This window comes from Pelodiscus sinensis, chromosome 1 (assembly GCF_052426305.1).
Source record: "Pelodiscus sinensis isolate ZL-2025 chromosome 1, ASM5242630v1, whole genome shotgun sequence".
Taxonomy (NCBI): Eukaryota; Metazoa; Chordata; order Testudines; family Trionychidae; genus Pelodiscus; species Pelodiscus sinensis.
In genome coordinates, this window is record NC_143052.1 from 326,723,506 (window position 1) to 326,749,211 (window position 25,706).

The 25,706-nt window shown below is 43.1% G+C and overlaps 1 protein-coding gene across 9 annotated transcripts in view; it reads left to right on the forward strand.

Moving 5' to 3' along the window:
• Positions 1 to 25,706, forward strand: part of YAP1 (Yes1 associated transcriptional regulator) — a 183,740-nt gene that overhangs the window by 38,861 nt on the left and 119,173 nt on the right. For 2 of the 9 annotated variants that reach the window (XM_006110821.5, XM_075919287.2), the window contains exons 1-2: positions 1,747 to 2,487; positions 8,321 to 8,571. In XM_006110821.5, coding sequence (XP_006110883.2) covers positions 2,203 to 2,487; positions 8,321 to 8,571 — 536 coding nt within the window. In that variant the 5' untranslated portion in view covers positions 1,747 to 2,202. Of the gene's footprint in view, positions 1 to 1,743; positions 2,488 to 8,320; positions 8,572 to 25,706 lie in introns of those variants that run through there. The other 7 variants (XM_006110819.5, XM_006110820.5, XM_075919288.2 and 4 more) reach the window with 7 other exon arrangements.

Here is a 25,706-nt window from a genome sequence, read left to right on the forward strand (position 1 = left end):
AAAATATTTATGGCCCTGCTGAAGTTAACACAAGATTTGCCATTGACTTCAGTGGCTGTATGATCAAATCCTTATTCTTTAATCATTTGTAATGTAGTCTCTAATTATGCAAACACTTATGTAAATTAATCTTTACATATTAAACAGAACTACTGAATTATATATTCACCTGTACAAATGTTTGCAAGATTCGTGCCTTAAAATGGCTATCTATTCTAATATTAACTCCATATTGTCTGCAAAATTATCACAATGCATTTTGTAGATATTAACTGATCATAAGAGTAATTGAATATAAGAATTCATAATGTTCAAATAGGCTGTTTAATATTAAATGATTGTAGTATATATATAGTTTGTTGTTAATACTAGAATTTTCCTCTCCTCAGGATGATGATGGTATGTGCTATCCTTCAACCAATAGCCATGAACAGACATTTGCCTACTTGATTGTGGATCCCCTGAAACGACATATTCATGTTTTGTACCATTCTTTTGGTGGAGGCTTATTTTTTAAGTGACTATTCTTAATCTCCAGTTCTATATATTAGTGGTATAATGGAATGGAGGAGCTCTTCTTTCTGTATGGAATCAATTAACACTTCCATAGTTCCATTCCCTTCAATGAAATATACATTGCCTGCCTACTCAAAAATGTGACCTACAATATACATTTAACATAGTTTTTGTTGAATTATTATCAAGGGATGTTTTATGTTCACAAATTATAATTACATATAAAATGTTTTTAAAAGCTTTGTTACATTGATTTTAAATTGTAAGATTCAGATCCTGCAAACCCTAATGCTTGTACATACTTTTACTTAGCCCCTTAGAAGTCAATGAAACTAATTGTGCATAAATCTAGGATTGGGACCATAGTGAGTGCATCATATTATCTGAATGCGGCTTGCAGTAACTTGCATAGAACTCAAAAGGATCCATTAATCTTGCTTTCCCCACCCCCACATTTTGTTACCTGTTGTGTTTCAAAATCCTCAAACATTAAAACTGTTATTCTCCATCTTTTTTCAAAAATGTTAACATTTTATTTTATATAATTAGTTAATAAATAATAGTTGTGTTATAGGCTTACAGGTATGTATTAAGCAGCATGTTGAATCAACCTCGAGTGGGTGTATAGTAAGTTAAATTGACTGAATTGTTTCCATTGGACTCTATATCAGAAAGGGGATCAATCCCCATAGTAAGCTCTAACTAGAGAAAAATCTGTTTTGAATGTAACTGTATAATTTACCCTACCAGAAACGCCACTTTAGTCGTTAAAATTAGTCTCCATAGTGGTACTTGGAGGGTGCGGTTAGGTTCCCTTGTGAGAAGGAGGGTTTCAGCTCTCCCCACCCCCTATGGAGACCAGAGATCCAATTTCTTTCTTCTCCGATTCCCCCTCCCCACCTCTATCTAATTCCGTGGATAGAATGGGAAGCAGTGAGAAGCCACGTTTCTCCCGCCCGCATTCAGGGGAGGAGGCCCTCGCCTCTCCCTCCCTCTCCCGGGGGCCATGGCTGGGAAAAGTCTCCGCCGACCCCCTCCCCGTTCTGGGGATAAAGCGTCTTTCTCCCTCCCCATTCCAGCGCGGAGGTCGCGGGGGGAGGGGCGCAGCAGGAGGCTGGAAGTTTGGAGGAATTTATTTTAAACTTTTCGATGCATGGACTTCAGCATTGAAGGGCAGCGTGGCGGGCGGGAGTAGAGGATTAAAAAATGAGGCGGGCGGTTGCGAAAGGGCTGGCTCTTCGGGATGTTGCGCGAGAGGAAGTTTGCTCGCGACTTGGTGGCGGCCGCTGACTGCCAGATTCTATGCGGACGGGCGCATAAAGAACTGCCAGTGATAGTGGTACCCGGCTGTGACTGGATTCTGAGCGGGCGGGCGCAGTAGGACTAAAAGTTGGCTGCAGGAAACGGTGCGGGCGGGCTCCGCGAGGGGCGGAGCTGGCTGGGAGTGATTCGGGCGGGCACATCTCAGAACTTTTGTTTAGCGAGTTGTGCGAGTTAGTTTCCGCCGCCGGGACAGAGGGGTGGGCCGGGCTCCGGGAAGTTGCTGCTAGGTCGGGCTTGTTTTGCCCGTTGGTGCTGCTGGGCGTGGGGGGCAGAGCAGCAGAAGGAGCACCGGCAGGGCAATAGGGTATGTGGGGTGGAGAGCCCGGGATCTGAGTCGCTGAGCCCCGGTACGGACGCGGAGTCATGGATCCCGGGCAGCCTCAGCAAGCGCAGCCTTCAGCGCAGCAGCAAGCGCCGCAGCCGCCAGGAGCCCAGTCTGGCGCGGGGCAGCCCCCGGGCGCGGGGCCTCCTCCGGCCGGGCACCAGATCGTGCATGTGCGGGGCGACTCGGAGACCGATCTGGAGGCGCTTTTCAACGCGGTGATGAACCCTAAAGGCGCCAACGTGCCGCACACGCTGCCCATGCGGCTCCGCAAGCTGCCCGACTCCTTCTTCAAGCCGCCCGAGCCCAAGGCCCACTCCCGCCAGGTGAGGGGGGACTCTCCCGCCTCTCGTGGGTGGGGGCGGGGCGCGCCGGGGCGTGTGTGTTGGGGGGATATCGGAGAGCGTCCCCTTCAGTCGCCCCTTCTCCTCCTCCTGTGTGTGTGGGGCGGGGAACGCCCTCCTCCTCCTGTGTGCGGGGAGGGGGTGGTCTGTCCTTCGGCCCCCGTCGTGTGTGGGATCTCTTCAGCCCCCACTCGTGGGGAGGAGTGAGCGCCCCCTCATGGGTGGGGGCAGGGCCCCCTTGCACTCGGGGTTTGCCGGGGAGCTCGCCCCTTGGAGTCTTGTGGGGCAGCTCCCTTGCCCTTTTATGACGGGGGTGCTCGCTTCTTTGTGCCTATTTTTGGGACCCTTCGGGATTTTACTTTGGAAACTTTACATTTAGTTCGGCGCAGGAGTTACCAGTCTCAGCAGCTGATTTTTGCACTCACATTAGGCCCTGTCTCCGCCAGGGGCTCTCACTCCCCAGCTACCTTACTTGGGAGCCCAATAATTGCACTCTTGTTTCCCAGCGTGGGGGGAGAGAATTAACGGCCCTAAAATTATTCCTAAAAATGTTTCACTCGAAAAAACAAAAGGATTTGGTTCTCTAATGTAATAGTCAAATAGTTTGTTTATTTGCGTGGAGAGGGAGTGAGGAATTGTTGCCAAACTTAAAAAAAAAAAAACAATCTGGATGTGGTTTTTCCACCATTTCATTATTGGACTCCATAGGATTGAATTTCCCACAGCAGAAACTAATTCTAGTGCCCATGGGTTTTTCTGTCCCTGTTGGTAGGCCTTTCACTTTGCTGAAGTATCAGTAAATTAACCATATCTGCAAATTGGATTGAAATAATTTAGCTGCTGCAGTCCTGTAATCTGAACACTCACGCTTTGTCTACATTGGCACGATCTTGCGCCAAAGCAGCCACTTTTATGCAAAAACGTGCTGCCTGTCTACACTGGCGGGGAGTTCTTGCGCAAGAACACTGAACGTTCTAATGTGTGAAATCCGTGCTTCTTGTGCAAGAACTATGATGCTCCCGCTCAGGAATAAGCCCTCTTGTGCAACTGTTCTTGCGCAAGACACCAGTGTAGATAGGCAACATGAATTTCTTGCTCAAGAAAGCCCGGAGCTTTCTTGCACAAGAGAGCGTCTACACTGGCAAGGATGCTCTTGCGCAAAAGCACATCTCTTGTGCAAAGGCACATGCCAGTGTAGACGCTCTCTTGCGCAACTACTTTAATGCAAGAACCCTTGCGTTAAAGAGTATTTGCACAAGATTGCGCCGATGTAGACACAGCCCCAGGGTACAATCCTGCAAGTTTTTAGTACAAGATGAAAAAGATCTGCAGGATTGGCCCCATTATAAGTCCGTAGCAGAATCTGTTCTTTAAGGAATTTGACTCTGCCAAGATGAAAATGCTGATACAGATATGACTAAAAGTTAATGTTTAGGCTGCTGTTACTAAATTTCTGTAAACTGCCTCTCGTATGTTTTTGCTAAGCAATGAATTTAGCTGATAAGTTATAAAGTAAGATATTATAAGATGGTGTCACTTTATCTAGATAGTCAAAAAAGAGATGTGCTGTGTATTTCACAGGTATCTGGTATTCCTGTAGTTAAGGGCCTGTCAATATTTCCATTATTAAACTCAGATTTGGCAGGATTTATAACTGTTGTAAAACATTTACTCAAAGCTAAACTTTGGCATATATCCTCTCAGCCTAGGAGTTAATTCATTTTCCAAAATTTTTAAAGGACTGCAAAGAAAATACAAAAGCCTTCGAGATGGGTTATTTCTATATTCTTGTAACTTGTCAGAAATACGAATTATTGGTGGTGATTTGCATAGGGTTTGTCCCATTTAGAATTGGTGGTAATAGTGCATGTGAACTCTGAGATCTGAGGAAAAGCACAGTTCTTAGAAATATTTTTACTATACACGTTTTTATCATGCTGTTTTATGCACAAAGGTAAACTTCTGTGTATTCAGCAATAATTTTCAGATAGATGTATATTGTTGAGTATATATTAAGGCCACCGTAAATGCAGCTCAGCATATTACATATTTGAATTGTGTTATATGAAGTACACCTTGTTAATACTTACCTGTATAACATACACTTTTAAAGCTTGGGTGTGGTGCATTTCAAATGTTGTTAGAGCATACAGTGTAACTAAAATCTTGATGCTGTCTGGTTTTAGTACAATATATTTCAATAAATCATGGAGTTAAATAAAACCCAGTGGAAATCATGCTCTTATTAGGGTCATTGTTGGCTTTTAATTTTAAAATGATTATACACTGTAGTGTTGTCCCTTTTCCTTGGTTCTTGTTTGAGGCTGCCATTAGATTATCCACCTTGGAGACTGGGGGAGAGCGGAAGGGGGTGATAAGGAAAATAAAGCTTCAGAGGGGTTGCCGAGTTAGTCTGTAACAAGAAAAACTTAAAAAACAACAAATAGTCTAGTAGCACCTTAGAGACTAACAAAACTTGTAGATGGTATCATGAGCTTTCGTGGGCACAACCAACCCACTTCAGATTACCTGAAACCAAAGAAAACATGTACTTTCCATTTGAGTGAATTTTAGCAAAATGCAGACACTGTGTAACATAGGGCCAAATACTGATAATTTTTTGAGAGTTTGCATGCTATTACATCAGTAGCTGATTTAATGAGACATGGGGGATATGAGCATACTCATCTGAGTTACAAAATAGGCCCCATGTATACTGCAATACAGTAAAACTCCAGTTGTTCGGCATCCAGTGGCCCGGCACTCCTGATAGTCCGGCACCACCTGGAACCCGGAAGTGCTCTGGCCAGCTGGACAATTGGAGCTGCTCTGCCCCCGGCTTCCCCAAGTGTGCCGCTGGTCAGTCTCAGCAGTGGCGGACTCGGGGAAGCCGTGGGGCAGAGCACCCAAGCTGCTCTGCCCTAGGCTTCCCCAAGTCCGCTGCTGGTCCATTTCAGTAGACAGGTTCAGTAGTTGGTCCCAGCACTGCGGGACCAACAGGGCAGCACCCCAGCTGCTCTGCCCCTGGCTTCCCCAAGTTCCGCTGCTGCTGAAACTGACCAGCGGCAGACTTGGGGAAACCGGGGGCAGAGCAGCTGGAGTGCTGCCCATTCTGCACAGTTCCCTCCTGACCCCGACCCCTCCCCCAGACCCGTCATAGCCCCCCTTCCGGTACTCTGGCATATCCAATAATCCGGCACCCTCTGGGTCCCAAAGGTGCCGGATTATCGGAAGTTTACTGTACCTAGATTCAGGGGTATGGCAAGTGCTGATATTTACATAAAATGTAGATGTACAGTAGGATAATTTGCACATGGGAAGTGAATGCTCTCATATTGGCTGTGTCTACGCTGGCATGAATTTCCGGGAATGCTTAAAACGGAATACTATTCCGTTTTCAGTTTTTCCGGAAAAGGAGCGTCTACATTGGCAGGCTGCTTTTCCGGAAAAGCCCTTTTTCCGGAAAAGCGTCTGTGGCTAATGTAGATGCGCTTTTCCGGAAAAGAGCCCCGATTGCCATTTTCGTGATTGGGGCTTTTTTCCGGAAAAGACTACTGGGCTGTCTACACTAGCCCTTTCTGGAACAGTGTTCTGGAATAAGGACTTATGCCCGAGCGGGAGCAGAATAGCTTTTCCGGAATAGTGGCTGATTTTGTACAGTAGAGCATCGTTGCTTTTCCGGAAATTCAAGGGCCAGTGTAGACAGCTCGCAGCTTATTCCGGAAAAGCGGCTGATTTTCCAGAATAAGTGGCCCAGTGTAGACACAGCCATAGAATACTAGAACTGGAAGGGACCTCATGATCATCAAGTCCAGTCCCCTGCCTTCATGCGTCAGGACCAAACATAGTCTATTATCATCTGTGATAGATACCTATCTAACCCGAGTTTAAATATATCCAGTGATGGAAATTCCAGAACTTCCCTAGGTAATTTATTCCAGTGTTTAACCATCCTGACAGGAAGTTTTTCCTAATGTCTAACCTAAACCTCCCTTGTTGAAGTTTAAGCCCATTGCTGCTTTTCCTATTATCAGAGGCCAAGGAGAACAATTCTCCTCTCTTCCCCCGCTCCCCCCCCTTTAGATACCTGAAAACCACCGTAATGTCCCCTCTCAGTCTTCTCTTTTCCAAACTAAACATGCTCAGTTCTTTCAGTCTTCCTTCATAGGTTATGTTCTCTAGACCTTGAATCATTCTTGTTGCTCTTCTCTGGTCCTTCTCCAATTTTTCCACAACTTTCTTGAAATGTGGTGCCCAGAACTAGACACAATACTCCAATTGACGCCTAATCAGTGCAGAGTAGAGTGGAAGAATGACGACTTGTGTCTTGCTCACAACATTCCTGTTAATGCATCCCAGAATCATGTTTGGTTTTTTTGAAACAGCGTCACATTGTTGACTCATATTTAGCTTGTGGTCCACGATGACCCCTAGATCCCTTTCTGCTGTACTCCTTCCTAGACAGTCACTTCCCATTCTGTATGTTTGAAATGGATTGTGCCTTCCTAAGTGGAATACTTTGCATTTGTCCTTATTAAACTTCATCCTATTTACCTCAGACCATTTCTCCAGTTTGTCCAGATCATTTTGAATTATGATCCTATCCTCCAAAGCAGTTGCAATCCCTCCCAGCTCAGTATCATCTTCAGACTTAATAAGCGTACTCTCTTTGATGAACATATTGAACAGAACCAGTCCCAAAACAGACCCATGTACATGAGTCAGTATTTAAATACAGTTTTCATAGTTATTTTAGTTCAATTATCCATTGATTTGTGTCTATATCAGAAAAACTACATAGTTTAGTTTGGAATTCACTGTTCTCAATTCAGGAGAGATCCATGCTGTGAAAATTCAGATCTAGTGGGCCAGAGTTGAGGAGGGCTGGTAGAAATGTTTGCAGAAAATTTGATTTGTTTGTTCACACTCTGGTTGTAGCCAGTACTGCTCCCTTTTTAATACACACCACACAGAGAGTACAAATAGTCTGGTAGCACTTTAAAGGCTAACAAAACATGAAGATGGTATCATGAGCTTTCATGGGCACAGTCCACTTCTTCAGATGACCCTGTGCCCATGAAAGCTCATGATACCATCTACGTGTTTTGTTAATCTTTAAAGTGCTACCAGCCTATTGGTTGTTTTTTAAGTTTATCCTGTATAGACTAAACTAGGCTACCCCCTGAAGCAAGTTAAAGTACAGTTTACTTGAAGTTTCACAACCCTCTTCTTGCATATCATATCTGGCACTGTAATGAAATACAGTAGTCTTTTGTGTGGCCTAATTTCTGTAGTCACTACTCCTGCAGAACTCCCATTGAAGGCTATGGGCACAATAATCATTGTTGCCATGTTTTGAGAACTGTGGTATAAAACACTAACAATGCAGATTGGCACTTTACACCCACTTTGCATAGTCATTTCCATTAATCCAGTATGCAAGGGAATTGTGACTCACCTATTATAGGAGTACCCTTTGAAGAAGGGGATAAGATCAGGCCTTAAGGAATGATCCTCAGAGAGAAAATGGCCTTTTATATGCGCACAAAGTAAACCTAAACAAGAATGATAAACATTTAAAATTAATATTCCCTGGGTAAGGAATATACAAAACATTTGCAAACTGGCTCTTTTAAAGTAATCTACTTTGGCCTACATCCTTGAATGTTAGCAACTTGAGAATAAGTAGAATTTTGGAAACAATGTATTTGCGTGCTTGTCTAGAAAACATTGAGTAAATTCAAAGTAGGTTGTGTTCCAACAGGTATGTTGCTGCTGAAGTAAAATACCTTCTAACAATTTAACTCCTTGACAGGCCAGCACTGATGCAGGGTCAGCAGGAGCCTTGACTCCTCAGCATGTCCGAGCTCATTCCTCTCCAGCTTCGCTGCAGGTAGGAGCTGTTTCTCCAGGCACGCTTACCCCCTCTGGAGTTGTGACTGGTCCTGGAGCTGCACCTTCTTCTCAACATCTTCGCCAGTCTTCATTTGAGATTCCCGATGATGTCCCGCTGCCCCCAGGTTGGGAGATGGCTAAGACGCCATCTGGCCAGAGATATTTTCTGAAGTAAGTAAAATCTATTTGAAAAAAAAGTTAGCTGCGTTTCCTAACAAACTTTGTGTTCCATTTTCACGAATCGCTGTGTGAATAGGAATCACTGCACCTTTACTAAAGTTCATTTTGTGTAAAATATATTGTAAAACCAGAAGGCATGATTTTCAATACTGTAGTACTGAGCACTTGTAGCTGCCACTGACTTTAGTTGGAGGTGAGAGTATTTGGCTCTTACGAAAATCCTGTATATTTTAAATACATCTCATTCTTAAATATGAAATGGTGATTTTTGGTGTGTGTTTTAACTATCATTTGAATATATATAGTGATATTTTGAATTAAAGTTCTTCAGGCCAAAATCAATGGAAACATCATCCAGATTGCTACAAAATGGATGTAAAAAATGTTAAGTAACTTTGGCAGATATTATGGTGAGAGGAATAATGGTTTGTTCTGATCGTTCAAAGTGTAATGAGATAGGCACTGATGGTGCATTTCTATCCACACGTGCAGAGTCCATTGGCACATGGATCAAATTCCAAGATTGGAGTTTATACTTCTTAAACATTAGCTTTTTTATTTTTTGGCTTGAAAGGGAAAACTCGTATTTTTTAAATTCTTACTTATTCACATATGCCTTTTTTCCAATAGTAAAATTAGTATGATCTTTTCTATAACTGACAAGAGCTTACACAATGTGATATGTAACCCATTAGGAATTTTTTTTATGCTGCGTAGTTTCTAGGGATGTTACATTGCGTTTAATCAGCTAATTGAGTAGTTGGTGCCTATCTAGCCTGCTGTGGGTCTGCAGTTTTACTACATTTAAACTGCAGAACTAGCTAGAGTAGCTTCCATGTCCGGCTCACGCCAGTTCTGGGATGGTGTGGCTCTGCCCCCTGGGAGGAACCAGCTTTTAAGCTGACCCAGCACTGACTCCTCCTTCCCCACTTCTTGCTGCTTCTGATACAGAGGCAACAAGGGGGAGGGGAGCAAGTCGTTGACTCGACTACATGCTTATTAGGTAGTTGACTAGTCCACTGCTCCCTTACATCCCTAGTAATTTCTAAAGCAGCAGGAGTACTATTCTTCTGTTTGAAAGAGTGACCACCAAGAGACCCTCAAATACTTGCACGGTGTGTTTTAATATTTTATTTTATTTTATTTATTTTTAACACATTCAACTGGCAGGCTCTGAGTAGCCCATTATTTGCAATTTTGAATTGAGGGAAAATAAAGCATATATATCTATATTCAGGGCTTGCCAAGCAGCGGCGAGCCCCATTCGCCAGCCGTGTGGTTCTGCGTTCTGCGCATGCGCAAATCACTTTGTGCCGGCTCTTCTGGGTTGTAATCTACTCGCCATAGGCAAGGAGATTACATTATTTGTCGAGCCCTGTCTATATTTATCTATTGCTCTACCTATATATAAAAAAATTAATTTACTTGAATCAAATCAGGCATTTCAGTAATCATACCTTGCTTACCTAAAGAGTATTGTACACTTCTGTATCATGTTTACCAAAATAAAATATTCAAGCTTTAATTATTTGGGAAATTGATCTGTGTTAAGAATGTAAAAATAAGCAGTAGCCAGATCCAGATAGATTATATCTGTGGGTTTTTTTCTCTGTATTACTGAATAATATGTTTAAAGCCAGTATCTAATATACTTTTGGCCAGGCACTGCACTTTTGAGCTTTTAGAATTAAGGAAATCTATGCCAGCTAAAAATATTTCTCACTGGTTATTGAGGAGCTCAGCATAAATTCTGAAATTCAATCAAAACCATTTTTTGACTTTACTGCTTACTCTTAAGAGATAGCTTATATAAAATAGAGCAGAATTGCAGGCACAACAGTCTGGTAATTCACATCAAATGTAATGGATTGAAAGTTGTACAACTGTTAGTGTTCTTACTATTTTTAGTAATTATAGACAATTTCAATTTTATAGAAAGCGTTTTATAGCTTTATAAGAGATGCAAATATCTTTACACTTAAATACATTTTTATAATTGATTCTTTAATTATGCTCATTCAGGTGAAAGCAGAGGAAGGATTTGATCTTGGAAAGCTTTTCTACAGTTTCATTATTACTACAGAAAGTCTTTTCTTTTTTTTCTGCAAGTTTTCTTTTTTTGTCCTTTCTTGGTGTCCTGGTATCCATTTCAAAGGGTCAGGTTTCAGCAAGAACAATAAAGAGCCTGAGACTGGAAAGTACACACAAGTCTGGCAAACTCATCTGCATGAGCAAGGTCGTTTGTTCTCAAGCAGACATCCAAAGTAAATGATTGAAAGAGCTGCTAGCTGTGAAGGATGTGTCTTGAAGGGGAAAAGAGTGGAAACAAACCAGGTTGTTAGGAAAGAAAATAAAGGCTTTACTTTTTGAACCTCTCCCTGCTGGGTCACATGCTGACCTAGGGAGATTTTCAACAACTTAATAGGCTGCTTTCTTTCTACTTTTGTTGGGTGATACAGTGCTTTGGGAGAGTCTGATGAGGACAGTTCTGAAGGCTCTGTTCACACTTGAAGATCAACATTTGTTGTCCCTAATAGGTCATATAATACTGTATACAGGTGTAACCCACAAGTCTCATTGCAGTTCAGAATTACTTATGTTTATCTTTATAACTGGGGTACCTGAGAGACTCTCTGGATATTTCAAAAACAAAGAGCTTTCTGGAAGAATTACATTTCCTGTAATTAAAAGGAAGTTTCATAAGTTTTAATAAAACAAGTATTTTGAATTTTAGATAGATACATTGCCATTTTAAAACCGCTTCTAAGAACTAGGTATGTATTCTATTTTTATTTTGACCTTTCTCAAAACAAAAGTATCCAGACTTATGCTGCTAATATTACTTTTGTGCTTTAATACAGCCAAATATAAATATATACGTCTTGGATCAAAGAATGTAGGTCATATTTTCAGGATGGAGCACTTGCTCAGTCATTGCTTCCCAGAACAGATTTGTGGGTTCTGGTAGATTATTAGTTTAACATGAGCTTTCAATGTGATGATGTGGCCAAAAGAGCTTTCTGATCCTTGGGTGTGCATAAATGGGGAAGTCTTGAGTAGGAGTAGAGAAGATATTCAATCTCTGTATTTGGCACTGGTGTGTCTGTTGCTGGAATACTGGGATCCATGTTTAAGAATCTTGATAATCTTCAGAGTGTTTGGAGAAGAGCTATAAGAGTGATTAAAGGGCTAGAAAATATGCCTGATAGACTCAAGGATCTGTTCAGAAGATTAAGTGTTGACTCAGTTCCAGCCTGACTCTAATAATGGGCTATTCTGTCTGGCAGAAAAAGGTACATTATCATCCAGTGGTTAGAAAGTTGAAGTTAAAGAAAATCAGACTAGAGACTGGGTGTACAGAGACTGGGTGTTTACATTTTTAACGGTGAGAGTAATTGATCATTGGAACATTTTACCAAGGATTATGGTGGAATCTTCTTCGCCAACAATTATTAAATCAAGAATGGATGTTTTCCTAAAAGATATGCTATAGGCATTGTTTTAGGGAAGTTCTCTGGCCTGTGTTCAGAGATCAGTATTCTCCTCTAGCCTTGGAATTTATAAGCAAATTTTGCTTATGTATAATTGAGTCTCTCAACAATATCAGTGTTTTGGTTCCTTTGATAATCAGCCTCTTCACTAGCTTGGTGTATTGTTGCTTTTTGTTCCCATTGCCTCGTTCAGTAGACTTTACCAGAAAGGATCATGCTTTCATGGAAAGTCAAATAGAAGTACATTTATACAGAACAAGTTAAAACAGGGTTCGGCAACCTTTCAGAAATGTCAAGTATCAGAGGATACCGTGTTAGTCTGAATCTGCAAAAGTGGCAAGGAGTCCTGTTATAGACTAACCGAAGTGTTGGAGCATAAGCTTTCGTGGGCAAAGACCCACTTCGTCTTTGTCCACGAAAGCTTGTGCTCCAACACTTCGGTTAGTCTGTAAGGTGCCACAGGACTCCTCGCCGCTTTCAGAAATGGTGTGCCAATATTTAACTTATTCACGGATCTTTGTGGGGGGGGGGGGGGAAGGGGAGGCTTGGTATGGTGACCATATTTTCTGAACCAGCTGCAGCTAGGGAGAACAGTTAATTTAAATGATTAAACAAATTAAGCATTTTAACTTTCTCATGTTAGTTTATCAACTTCATTTGAAATAAAGTAAAATATTATGTTCAACACAAAAGGTTTCAATGTTTTCTTTCTTTATGGCAAGGGTGGGAAACCTATATTTGGGTCAGGGGTCACTGATTCACAGACAAATCAGTTGGGGACCACACAAGTGAGAAGCAAAAAAAACTTCTCCAAAATACTCCAACCCTCACTGATGTGGCCCTCAGCTGAGGCTCCTCACTTGTCTGGTGCTCTAGCCTCACGGGATGAGGGGAAGGGATGGGGAGGATTGAGGTTCTGGGTTTCCCATGGGCCAGGTTTACTTTGCTGGGGTTCTGGAGTTAGTGGATTTTATGGACCCTCTTAGGCTCTGGGGTAGTGACAAAAAATGAGGGGAGTCAGTGTGCGAGATAAGGCTGCCAGCAAGTAGGATAGGGATGGGTTGCAAGATCTGGGAGGGAGGTGGGCTGCATAAGTGGGAGAGGTTCCATGGTCTGGGTGGGTGGTAAGGTGCAGAAGTAGGCTGGGAGTAGGGTATCTGGCCAGGTGGAGGGAGCAATGGTGGATGCAGGAGCAGGGTGGAGGTTGGTGTCTGGCAAGGCCGGGGGGGGGATAGGGTGTCTGTCCAGGAGGGAAGGTGCAGGAACAAGGGAAGGTATCAGAGCAAGCCTGGCTTCGTATCCCCTTGAAGCAACTGCCGTGGCCACATGGTGTCAGCCCCGGAGGCCAGAGGCGCCACTGTCATGCAGATCCGGGCCAATCTTGGACTAAACCTGTACTGCTTGGCTGCGGCAATGGCGCCTCCGGTCCTGGACTGAGTGGCCACGGCAGTGGCACCTCTAGTCTGAGCTGAGGTGCTGCTGACTAGCCTCAGTCCCAGCACTGCCTTCTCCCACTGCAGCCTAACCTGATGCAGGGAGGAGGGAGCGCTCTGCAGCGGCTGCTCAGTGGAGGAGAGGCGGGGCTGAGCTCACTCCCACGTGCTGCTGAAAATCGGCTTGCGTGCCATAAGTGGCACGCGTGCGGTAGGTCGTGAACCGCAGGTTAAAGTTTTAGATGTCTCTTCAGTTGTTACTGAGCCTTATGATGTCGTTATCATAGCAAGCCCTATACCTAAGCTTGGAAGGAATAGTTTTTTATCAGTAAATGTTGGTAAACATGGATTTCACTATACACATCCAAACCAAAGAAAACATTTCCTATGATTAAAGGCAAAGTAAGAAAAATGTTTCATGGAAAAGAATTAATTTTATTTCAAGATCTTCATTTTGTGTATTTTGAGACATGATGACAATTTGTGTTTAAATGCAATTTAACATAGTTCAATCAGCTAATTGTGCAGTTGATGGAATTTCCATTGACTACTTGATTAGTCGTTAAGGGGAAATAGTGCAGAACTGCAGCAGGGCTAGCTCCCAGCCCTGGGAGCCAACCCTGCTGCAGCGCTGCCTTTTAAATGTAGTAAGAGCCCCCTGTTCTTATTACATTTAAAAGACAGAGCCTCAGTGGTTTCCACGCTGCATCTCTGCTTCTTAAATGTAGTAAGAGCCACCCAGTCCCCTGCTGTGTCTCTGCCTCCCCTGCCCGCCGGCAGAGACAGTGTTGGGGGAAACAGCTTTTAAGCCAGCTCCCCCCCAGCTCCTGGTAGAGGCAAGAAGGGGGATGAGACGTGACAAATTTGGGCAGAAATTTAAACCTACAAATGTATGGTATTCCCATATTTGTTTAATATTCATATCACCATGATAATCTGGAGTTTTACCAGCATAAATATTCTCTAGTGTAATTGTAGCAGAGTTGAGAGACGTACATCAAACAAATTCCTTTCATGGGTGGTAGCATTAATTCTATACTTCATTAAAGCTGCAAACTTCTATGACCTGTAACTAGAGTTCATCAGTGGTAAAATAAGACTTATCTTAGTGAGTAGGCAGATGTTAGTCTGCACAATGTTATCATGGAGAGGGGGGTTGCTTCAGAACAGACTAAATAAAATTAAGTTGGCATAATCAGTCAGTGTGTCCATCACTGGCATTTGAGGTGCTTCCTATTGGTCAGTGCTAGGTTAACATTTTAATGAACTAAAAAGTGGGGGAGAGGGGAAGCTATTAGCTCAACCTCCCGAGCAAAGATAAAATAGTGCTGCTGCAGTAATAGCAGTCAGCACTATGCAAAAGGGCAAGCCTGTATGTTATATGTAATTTCTGGTGTGATTTGCTCATTTTTATACTCAACACTGGACTATTTTAAATCCTACTAGGGGATTGTCACCCCTGCTCACTGCGCTCACCAACCCCCCCTCTGGAGGGGGTGTAGGAAACCCCGTCTCTCCCTCCTGGGCCACCAGGGAGGGCTGGATTGCAACTGTGCCAGCCTGGATTCCTTCTCCCTCCCTCCCCCCGGCCATGCCAGACCAGGCCCCTTCTCTCTCCCGTCCCCCCTCGTGAGCCAGGGTCCCTTCTGGCTGTGGTGCGCACCAGGCCCAGCTCTAACCCTGGCAGCCAAGGAGGCATAGGGGTACCTGTCCACCCCACGTGGGGTGCAGTGAGGTGCAGGTAGTGCTGTGTGCACAGGGCACTGCAGCCTGCTGAGGTGGAGAAAGTAGCAGGAGGTGGGGCTGCTGTCCAGACCTCTCCCCCATGCAGTCCTGCCTGCACTGTTCACTGCCCCAGCCCTGTCTGCTGAGCCCCGGGCTGCTCATCTGCCTGCTGGGAGCAGAAGGGAGGGAGCAGACTGGGTGCTCTGGCAGCTGCAATAAGTGCAGCTGCTGGGAAGGAGGTGAGTCTCTGCAGGGGCAGCTGGACTCCAGGCGGCAGGCTCCACTCTCCGGCTCCCCAAGAGCCCACTGCTGGCATATAAGCCCAGCTGGGAGCCCCACTCCTGGAGCCTGTCCCTGAGTTGTTGTCCTGAGTACCATACCCTTCCCCCTCCCCTGCCCCTGACTGTCATAGCTGCCGCCTATTGTGCCACGTTTCTTGGCGTTGAAAGCCCTATGGAGTGTGGAGAAAGGGGAGTAGGGGCTTGGTTTAAAATAACAATTCTAAGTGGTGAGGAGAAGCAGTGAAGTTGGGCTCAAGCTGGGGGAGAAAGGAAGAGAGGGAGGAGGCCTGCGGGACGCAGGGTGACGTGATGATGTCACTCTGTCGTCCTGCAGGAAAAACTTTTTTTAATTTATAGAGAGCTAGCGCAGGAAATCTAATTCCTATAAAGCTAGTGTGTCTCTTCCTCTCTTCCTGTGTGAGATTGCTCAATCCAGCTGTCTTGTAAGTTGTTTTTCCTTCAGGAAGCAGTTCTTCCATGAAGTTTGTCAACAGCTTCCTCTTGTCTTTATGAAGTGTTCTATGACTTCCTGAATAAAGCTAAGTTGATTTTCAGTGATATTTATTTTTACCATTAACCTTGTGTAAAATCTCTTATCGGATGGGTTATTACTAGGTGTGTATTTCTTGCATGTTCTGTACAGAATTAGGGATAATTCAGATAATTTGATCTAGAACGGATTTTTTTGCTTTTTTTTTTTTGATGTTGTGTTTTTTGTAATATAGAAAGGTAAAGGGTCTAAAAAGAGATTGACACTACTGTTTCTCTCCAATTCTTCCTCCCCACTTCTACAAAAACAAAGAACTCTGAATTTTCTGGGCCAGAAAATATTTGTTGGTCGATTTGGATTTAAGTTGATATTAAAGTATGTTAGTGCACAGAGGAAGTACATATTCAACAATGTAATTAATGGAACCTCTTTCAAGTTCTTGGCCCTGTTCAGTAGACAACTCAAGTTTATTCTGACATTAAATGAATGGTATTGTTGGAGACTAAAATTCTAACTACTGCTTATGGTAGGTTCGGGGTTTTTTTTTTTTTATACTTGTGCCACTAAAAATTAGCCACAGGTTTTACTGCTCTCCCTCAGCTGAACTGTATGTATGTTTAGAGTACAAATAAAAACTTAATTTCATGTTCATAACATTGATTTCTGACTTTTTATATAATTCAGTATAGTCTTTGATTTATATCAGCCTCCTTCCCATGGATTAAAAATGCATTTATATTAGCTAATTTCACAACAAATCTAGGTAACTGAAGGCAGGAAATACACTTGTGTGTTTTGCATTTAAAATTTCATATCTTACGGGGTTCTTGATGAGTTGAGTTTCTTGGTTTTGGAAGATAGTCTTAAGTACAATAATATGACTTCCTTGTCTTTCCAAAATAGAGCCTTCAGTATTATTGTTTGATATTGATGCTGCAAAATTATTTTTGAACTGCAATTGCATAAAGTATTTCCATATTTGGGGGAAGATCTGCCTGTTTGTCTTCAGACTGAGCTGGATGAAAGACGAAAATATATATTAATGCTCTGTAGAGAGCTTGTACTAAGCTCAGTGGGTGGGCATCGATGGAAAGAATGACACAATTCCTCTCTGTTGTTTTTTAAAAACAGCAGAGAGCACTGATAGTTGCCCGGTGTTGAATGCTCTGTAGTACACAGTATTTTTATGGTATTTTATAAAAAAAAGTTAATAGAGAACATGCAAAGTAACAGTACATCTCATGGAAATCTGAATAAAGAATTTTAAACGTATTTTCCTGTTAAGTTTCCATTTTGTTCCAAGGAAAACAGACAATTGGCATCAGGTTGCAAAATTATAATGAATTATGATGAATGCCTAAAAAAAAAATCTTAAAGTATATATACTTTGAGTTTGGGGATTCACTTAACACTAATATTTTTTCATTGGGTCTTTGTCTACGTAATTCAAAATACTTGAGACTCCAAAATTTTTGTTGTCATAAGAATGACATTTGTGCTTTATAGTCCTGACTGAAGTCAATAGATGGTTACTCTATGGACTTTAATGGGCACTGGAGCAGGTCCTAATTGAAAATCAAATATTAATGCTGTATGGAAAGCAATGCTCCACAGTTGCTGATACAACTCCTATTAATCTTAATAGGAGCTGTGCATGTATACTGATTTAGGAGCATATTTTAGAACAATAACAAGATCACATTGCTACTATTTTCATTAAGTAACATTAAGGGTGAAAAGCAAAACTATTTTCATTTATGAACATGTGAAACTGCAAGATAAAATGCCCTTGAAGCATTGATCTAAGGCTGCCTCTGATATTGTTTGAAGAATAATATTATTTTGCTTTAATATTGATTACAAGGAAAATGTTTATTGTTTCTCTAATGTTGCCAACTTTCTGGATTCACAAAATTGAATTTAAGTTCAACTTTGTAGTAAGTTGGCATTACTCTGATTTAAAATATATTGCAACACATTAACTAGCACAGGTTATCACTTGAAACATTTATTAGTCAATTATCATTATTCTCTGATGGGAAGTTTTAAAGATCCCATGAGCATGCCTATCGGTGGTTACAAAGGCATGCGTTCGTTAGAAACCTTCTCCTTTTTAAAGGATTAATCAGACTTTCAAACAGTGAAAGGGACATTGATGATTTTATGAAGAAAAATCGTTGTATGCTCTGGTTGCGCAAGTATTGTCACACCACGTTTTCTGGGAATAAGTGTTATTACCACGGAAGCACTTTTATTTGCTGCGGGTCTTGAACTCTCTTTAAAAGCAAACAAAAGTTTGGTGTAAATCTTATCATTCTCAGACGCTAGAAAAAAGGGTGGCTGAATTGTTTTATACTCGTCTGGCTCATAGCACGGGACAGATAATCATCTGTAACCCATCTGATAATAGATAATTGTTGCTCTGTAAAAAGCTGTACATTAACAAAAGTATGTCAAGATGGAAGTTGCCATTCAATTAATAGTGGGAATAGTCACTAATTATAATTTTTTTTCTATTAAGGATTATTGGTTAAATGGTAGCATTTTCCCTATCTTTATTAGTGGCATCTTCATCACATAGTCTGTCATAAGACCCATCTCTTTTTCCCCTTCCAAAAGAAGTAAAGCAATAACTTCAGGATTCAAGAATTTAAAACTTTTGAAACTTAAAATGGATTTAATTTATTGTCCCTGATTTACAAATGTTGCATAATAATGGAGTTAATATAATTGATACTGAGCAAGACAAAGCAAATATTAATTTACTTTATCCACTTACTTTGGTTGCCAATAACTTTTTTGAGGAAAAATAAACCATTATGGATACAAACTATGCTTAGAAGATTTTACTTGAGGGATTGAATTGGGTCACAAATCAAGTGAAGCAAGATGATTGAGCCCAATTTACCTCTGAATAGTTCTCTACATATTTCAGACATGAATTAGTTGTCAAGTGAGGCAAACAACGGTGTAAAAAGGATACTGTGTTTGAATTTGAGTACAAGATTAGCTATGGAAGCTAGCATACTACAGGGTGGACTTCTCTGTTCCGGCATCATAGGGACCTGACTGGTCCAGAACAAGAAAATTTGCTGGATCAGGGGAGATCTCCTGCCATTAGGCCCATGCCCATCTGTTAGTGGCAACCCTGCCTTGATCGCTGCCCCACCCAACCTGGCTGAACTGCTTACTCATCTACTGCTGGCTTGCTGGGATGCACAAGCTCTGGGTCCTGCTATGGGGCTCCATTCCTGTGCAGTTGGGAGCAGCCGTGGGGCTGAGGCTCCGACCCCTGGCTCAGCACAGCCGGGGAAGCCACAGGGCTCTCTCCCTGTCCCTACGCAGCTAGGGGAAGCCGTGGGGCTTTGACCCCATGCTTCTGGGGGCTGCTGGAGGTTTCCAACCCTGGTCCTGTACTGCCCCCAGCTGGGCTGCCATCTCTGATGTTCAGTCCGGCTGGTCCTCCTGCCTTAGGCTCCAGGATGTTCCTGACCAGAGAGTCCCAGATTTGGAGGTACAACCTGTATTAACTATAGACAATTCATATGCTTTCATGTCAAAATTAAAATTCATTCCAATTCTCCTAAAAAGAGAGACGTGAATAGTCAAGAGAACTGTTAGCCAAAAATAAAGAGATTTCTCCTTATTCTAGATGTGTCCAAAGCTCTTAATAGGTTTCCTTTCATGGTTTAGGGGAGAAATCCAAATGATATAATTGAATTTAGTTTAACCCTTTGAGGGTGCGGGTCTGCAGCACTTTGTGTGGAAAAAATAGTTTGTTTTGCCATTGCTGTGTTAGGAAATCTCAAGAGCCAGGCAGGAGCTAGTTTGCGAACGGAGCCAGTTTAAAAACCGGCTCCCCTCGTGGACCAGCTGAAACAGAAGCACCAGCACAGGGTGGCAGAACCCCCTGTCCTAGGGGGTAGAGGTGTTGGGCTCCCTGCCCACCTGGCTCCTAATACACTTTAAATGCAGAGCTGCAGCAGATATAGGTCCTGGATCCAGCATGTGGCAGGACTGAGCTGGGCTGCTGAAAAAATTACTGGGGAGTGGGAATGCATGTAGGCTATAGCATTAACCTATAAGCTTTTGTTAATCGATTAATCAACAACAGTGTTATATCCTTAGTGGTGACTAGTAAACATGTGTTGGCAATAAAAATATCCTAAACTGGTTTTAATTTGTACTCTTGACCTGTAGTGTGCAAATTAGTACCAGAAACAATGTTGCCAATTTTTACTGGATATCAGGAGTCTGAAACATATAACATTGTTTCCTAGACTCTATGAAGATAGTTCATGATTTCTAGCTCACACTTAACATCACTTGGTTTTTTTTAACTCACCTACTCCGGGCTACCATAGTAAGCCATTAAATTAGCAGCAAGAGTTTATATAGTAACTGAAAATAGGCTATTTTATACAGTAAAATCATTACTAGCATGCTGCAGGTCAGCCATGCCAGTTACTAAGGAAACAAACCTTTGTCTTCAAAACAATTTTGGAGTTGGCTGTAACTTCATTAATAAGACTTTTCTATGTCATACTGTGATCTCAAAAGCATTTTGCTTAGACTCTGGTACACTGTCTGCTTAAAAAATACAATAGTGTTAGTAAACTATTTGGTTATAGATTACTACTCACACTCTTTCCCTCTCCCCCCGCCTCTATATCGGGCAGCAAGGGGTGGGGGGGGGAGCAGGAGCTGAGGGAGGGCTGGCTTAAAAGTCGGTTCCCCTCCGGCACCATTTCTGTGGTGCCAACTGCTTCCTCCCCTCCCTCATGCGCTGCTGCCTCTCACAGAGGCAGCATTGTGGGAGGGAGGTCATCAAGAGAGACTGCTCCAGCAGCAGCCTCTCTCTGCCCGGGATGCCAACTCCCTGCTGGGACAGGCATAGCAGGGCTACTGGACCCAGCACGAGCTGGGACTGAGCTGGGATTGCTCAGTCCTGGCTTGCGCCAAGTCTGTGAACTACACCCACTGTGCCTCTGTCGTTTAAACATAGTAGGGGCTGGGCTGCCTATGTGCCCGGCTCTTACTAAGTTTAAACTGCAGAGTGGTAGCGGGGGTAGCGCCTAGACCCAGTGTTAGCCAGGACTGAGGAAACCTTCCCTTATCGACTAATCATGTAGCTGATAAACATTTTATCATCTACTACACAATTCGTGCATTACCCACCTCTTAACATTCTTATGGATTATTGCTCTCAGGTTGGGTAGTCAAAACTGGTACTAAACAGTTTCATAGCAAAATCGAGTAAAGGCACTCTCGATTACTCTCACTTGGTTAACTGCAGCAGTTTCTGATTTACGAAGGCCTTTGTGAGTCTGTGTGTAGCCACACTGGAGTTATTTAAATTGTTACTTGAGGAATGCCTTAACCTTTTCCATTTACTGTTGAAACTGAAATGTTAAATATTTTTTCCTCTTCTGGATACATTGTGAAATTAGTCAGTTATGACATAAGAAAAGCACTTGGTGGTTAAGCAGCTGAAATGGAGTTTCTTGGTAAGAAACATAAACTAATAGTAGTCTGGTTATCAAGTGTATTAAGTAAATTCTTACAGACTTTTTTGAAAATTAGACTCCTGCCTATCTTGATACTGTTTACACTACAAATAATTCTTTACTTAGTTTAGAATTTATCTTCATTGTCATATGTTTAAAGCATCTGGTGAGGAATGTGGGAAGAGAATTCGCCAGTTGATTTTGTAATTACCAGCAACATTTTAAAAAACAGTTTACGTGCCCAAATCCGCAGTAAATGTCACACTTGGTTTCTTAAAGAGATTGCTAGTCCTAACAGTTTTGGAGATGAGATGGATGAGTTTTTACAAAGGTAGACATGGATGTTTCTGGGAGTAGTGGGATGACACTTAAAAAAAAGGAAATTAAAGGTTGATATTCATAAAAAGCTTTCTTAAAGTAAGGTCTGTGAGAATAGGAAACTTTTTAAAGAGAAGTAGCGGAAGCCTTGCTGTTTGGAAATCTTAAAATTAGTAGATCAAGTACTAAAAAATATAGAAAAGATGGCAGTACTCCACTGACATGGTATTGTTCTGTGTGGCCTCCTTGGTCTTTTCAGTCCCTTATCTGTAACTACAAGAAGATCACTGTTTTCTGCAAACTGAAATATGGAAAATGATTATGTACTGGGAAATGAGTCATAATGTTTGACAAGCAACTAAATAGACACACATGCATGTGCTTCAGGACTCTTCCACACTATGCACTATTTACTGTGATTCCTGTCATATGCCAAAAACTCCTTTTGAGTAGAGAAAAGGTACTGCTTTCCTTAACTGGGGTTTAGCAGTTCTTAGAACCTTATGTTAGGACAGGTTGAGTTTCATTCTTTCACAATACTATACTTTCAACATCTCCACTTGGAAGTGATACCATTTAATAGCATTTTCCAACTTCAAATTTCTCTGTAAACATTAACATAAATAGGTAGTCTTTAACTGCTGGTTTTCCAGCTTTCTAAAAATCTGAGAGGAAACAGGGTTGGCCTGGTACAACTATTTAAAGGGTTTTTTTTTCTTTCTCATATTATTCTTTCTGCCTTCTTACTACTTTAAATTAGTGAACCAGTAGAGTTGAAGATGATGTTAAAAAAAACACCTTTGATTACTCTTTTCCATAAACAGTTTTTGAGAAGTCAATGAATAGTACATACCTTCCTTTAAGTATTTTTATTTCTCCATAAGATTCTTTCCTTGCCATTGTGAATATTTCGTTCAGATGAGCTGGCAGTATGAAGATGCACTGTAATGTTAGTTTGTAAGCTAAATTACCAAAAAAAAAAAAGTCTTGTGATTTTTTTTTTTAAAATTTGTGGTGAAAGGTCTGAAAGTTGACTGGCTGCAGCACTAGTAAGGTTATGATGAGTACCAAAGAAGATAAACGCAACTGAGTTGGGGATTAGTCTTTATTCAGACTGTATAAAATTGAGTGTTTTTTTTTTATTAAGAACCTGTTTACATCTAACAGATTAGATTTCTTAAGAGTTCAACATCTCTTCTTCTTCAGTTAATGAGGGAGAATAATCACAATATGCATGTCTGAAACCCCCTGACTCATGCAGCAAAGCCAAGGAATGGTAATACTTAACATTTGTGATATTCCTAAAGTAAAAAGGAACTTCCCTCTCTTCAGAAATCTCCCTCTTAAAAAACAACAAATCTTGCTTGCCTTACCTTTTATAAGAAGCAATAAAGTGTCAAAATTGGTGGGGCTTGTTTTTAGACTTTGTGGCCTAGATTGGATACAACAGGCTATACTTGTGTACATATACATTCCAGGTAGGTTCAATTCTTTAATGTCGTGCGTTCTTTGGACTCCCAACATGTCAAGGTTGCTCAGTGTCTTGTCAGAGTACTTGCTGGGAAGAATATCGAATAACAATAATGCTGTCTATTGAATCTGAACCTTCAAAAGCAGCAAAGTTAGGCTACATGTTCACTGGGAGTTATTCTGGCAGAAAATATGCTAATGAGGGACTCATTAGCATAAGTAGTGATCTTATTAGCATATTTTCTGCCGTTTCTTTTTGCACAAAAAGAAGCAGTGTGGATGTATCAGTCTCGCTCGATGGTACCCTCTGCCCCTCCCCCCCCCCCCGGCACCGGGAGCAGCGGTAGGCTTACTGCCACCCGCGTGTCCCTGTTGCGGGGCGTTGAGATGTCCTACTAGGTACGCTTTTCCCCCTGACCGTGGGGGTGGGGGAAAAGCAGGCCCGGGCTCTCCCTCACTCACGGGCCCCAGCCCAGGGCCCTAAGGACACGGAACCGTATAGCTCCGGTCCGGCTGACGGGGCGTCCTGCCGTAACGTGTCAGCCCACCAGCCCGACTGGGCTCTGCCCTGGGCTGCTTCCTTTTCTCCCCCCCCCCCCCCCGGTCTCTCCCCCGCCGGGGTGTTTACCTTGCCTTTTGCCAGCAGATTGGCTGCGCCGCTTTACCCCTGACCTGGGGGTTGGTTACTCCTGCCAGTTGGGGTAGGTGCCGACTCGCCGGGTTGTTCCTGGGTTCCCCCTCGGCTACCTGTCCTCTCTCTCTCTCTCTCTCTCTCTCTCCCCCCTTCCGGCCATGGTGGCGGCGTTTTTAAACGTCCCGCCGCTTACGTCCTTCCTGACATCACTGGCTTGGGCGGGGAGATGCGGCCGGCTGGCTCTGCCGCGGATTGTCTGCCGCCCCGGCCTCTCCGGGCGGGGGAACTCCCCCGCACTAGCCTTGTGTCTACCGCGGCGAGCTGGCCCATCGGCCGGCGCTCTCAGCCCCGGCACGGCATGCGAGCACGCTGCGCAGCGCCAGGCTGACTCTCCCCTAGTGCTGAGCAGTGCCTGCTTGGCGGGCTTCACGGTGCGGGGCGAAGCTGCCCTGTCACAGTGGACTTTTTTTTTTTCACAAAAATCCCATTTTGAGCAAGATCTGTAGGCCTCTCCGGGACGGGCATAAGAATCTTGCACAAAACAGGGGTTTAGCGCAACCCCCCCCCCCCCCCCCATCCACACTGCTTCTTTTTATGCAAAAACCCCTTGCACAAAAAGGAATTGCAGAAAATATGCTAATGAGAAGAACTTGCCGTGAAGACGAAGTCTTACTGTTTTAATGCAGCACATATGTCATCCTACAAGTTCAGTAATAAATCTGAATCTCTGGTTATTTTGCAATTTAGAAAATATGCTCTCTTTCAAAGAAAATAACTATTATAACTTTCTAATACAGGATGGATAACCCATGGCCCACATTCCAGATCTAGCCCCTAGCTTGCTTTGATCTGGCCGCGAGGTCGCAGCTCTCCCCTCCCCTCCACACACATAGTATGGTGAGCCAGTGCTGGTGCCACAGTGATTTTTTCCAAGCCTCGACATCTCCTGTAGGGCTGGAGTGCAAGTGCTAGCTCCCTGTTGTAGAGGGAAGCAGCAGGTAGCCAGCACTAAAGTCCCTGTGTGGCTGGTTCCATCTGGTGGGGCCCTGTATGCTGCCGTTTCTCTCCCCCCACCCCCACTCCCACCCCCTAGCTGGAGGAACAGCAGTGCAGGGAAGCACTTAGCTGCAGTGTCCCCACCTCGTCACTCCCATTGGCTAGGAATTGCAGCCAATGGGAGTGGTGGAGCAGCAGCTGCAAGCACAGGGCAATGAGATATATGTAACTTGTATCATTTCTTTGTAAGATATGTGATGATGATATGCACATTTTCTTCCACTAACAAATGACTAATCACTGAAAAAACCCTGTTTGCCATTTCACAATATCCTGATAATTTAGTCATCCTTTCAAAGTGCTACATGTAAACAAAAGAAAATAGGAAAGAGCTGAAAGTTCATCTGTGTCCTTGGTAAGAAGTAACCTTGTACTGACCTTTAACAGTAGCAGATGAAATCTTAGTGGTGTGACAAGATTTAACCCTACTGCCCTGGGCTGAGCCGCCCTCCCAGGAGGGGCTTGCTCCATAGTGCGCCCCGCCCTGGGCTCTGCTCTAGCTGCTCCTGTGGGGAGGAGAGGAGCAGCACGAACGTGCTTCCCCACAAGCCGGATGCGATGTGGAACTTCGGGACTCTCCCGCCCCCTTGCGGGAGGCCGGAGCACACTCCAGTCTTGCAGGGTGTGCAATGGTGGATCACCCAGCACGGAGGGGCGGGCCGGGGGGGGGGGAGGGCAGGAAAATGGGCACTCAAGGACCAACACATCTTTGGGGTAGGGA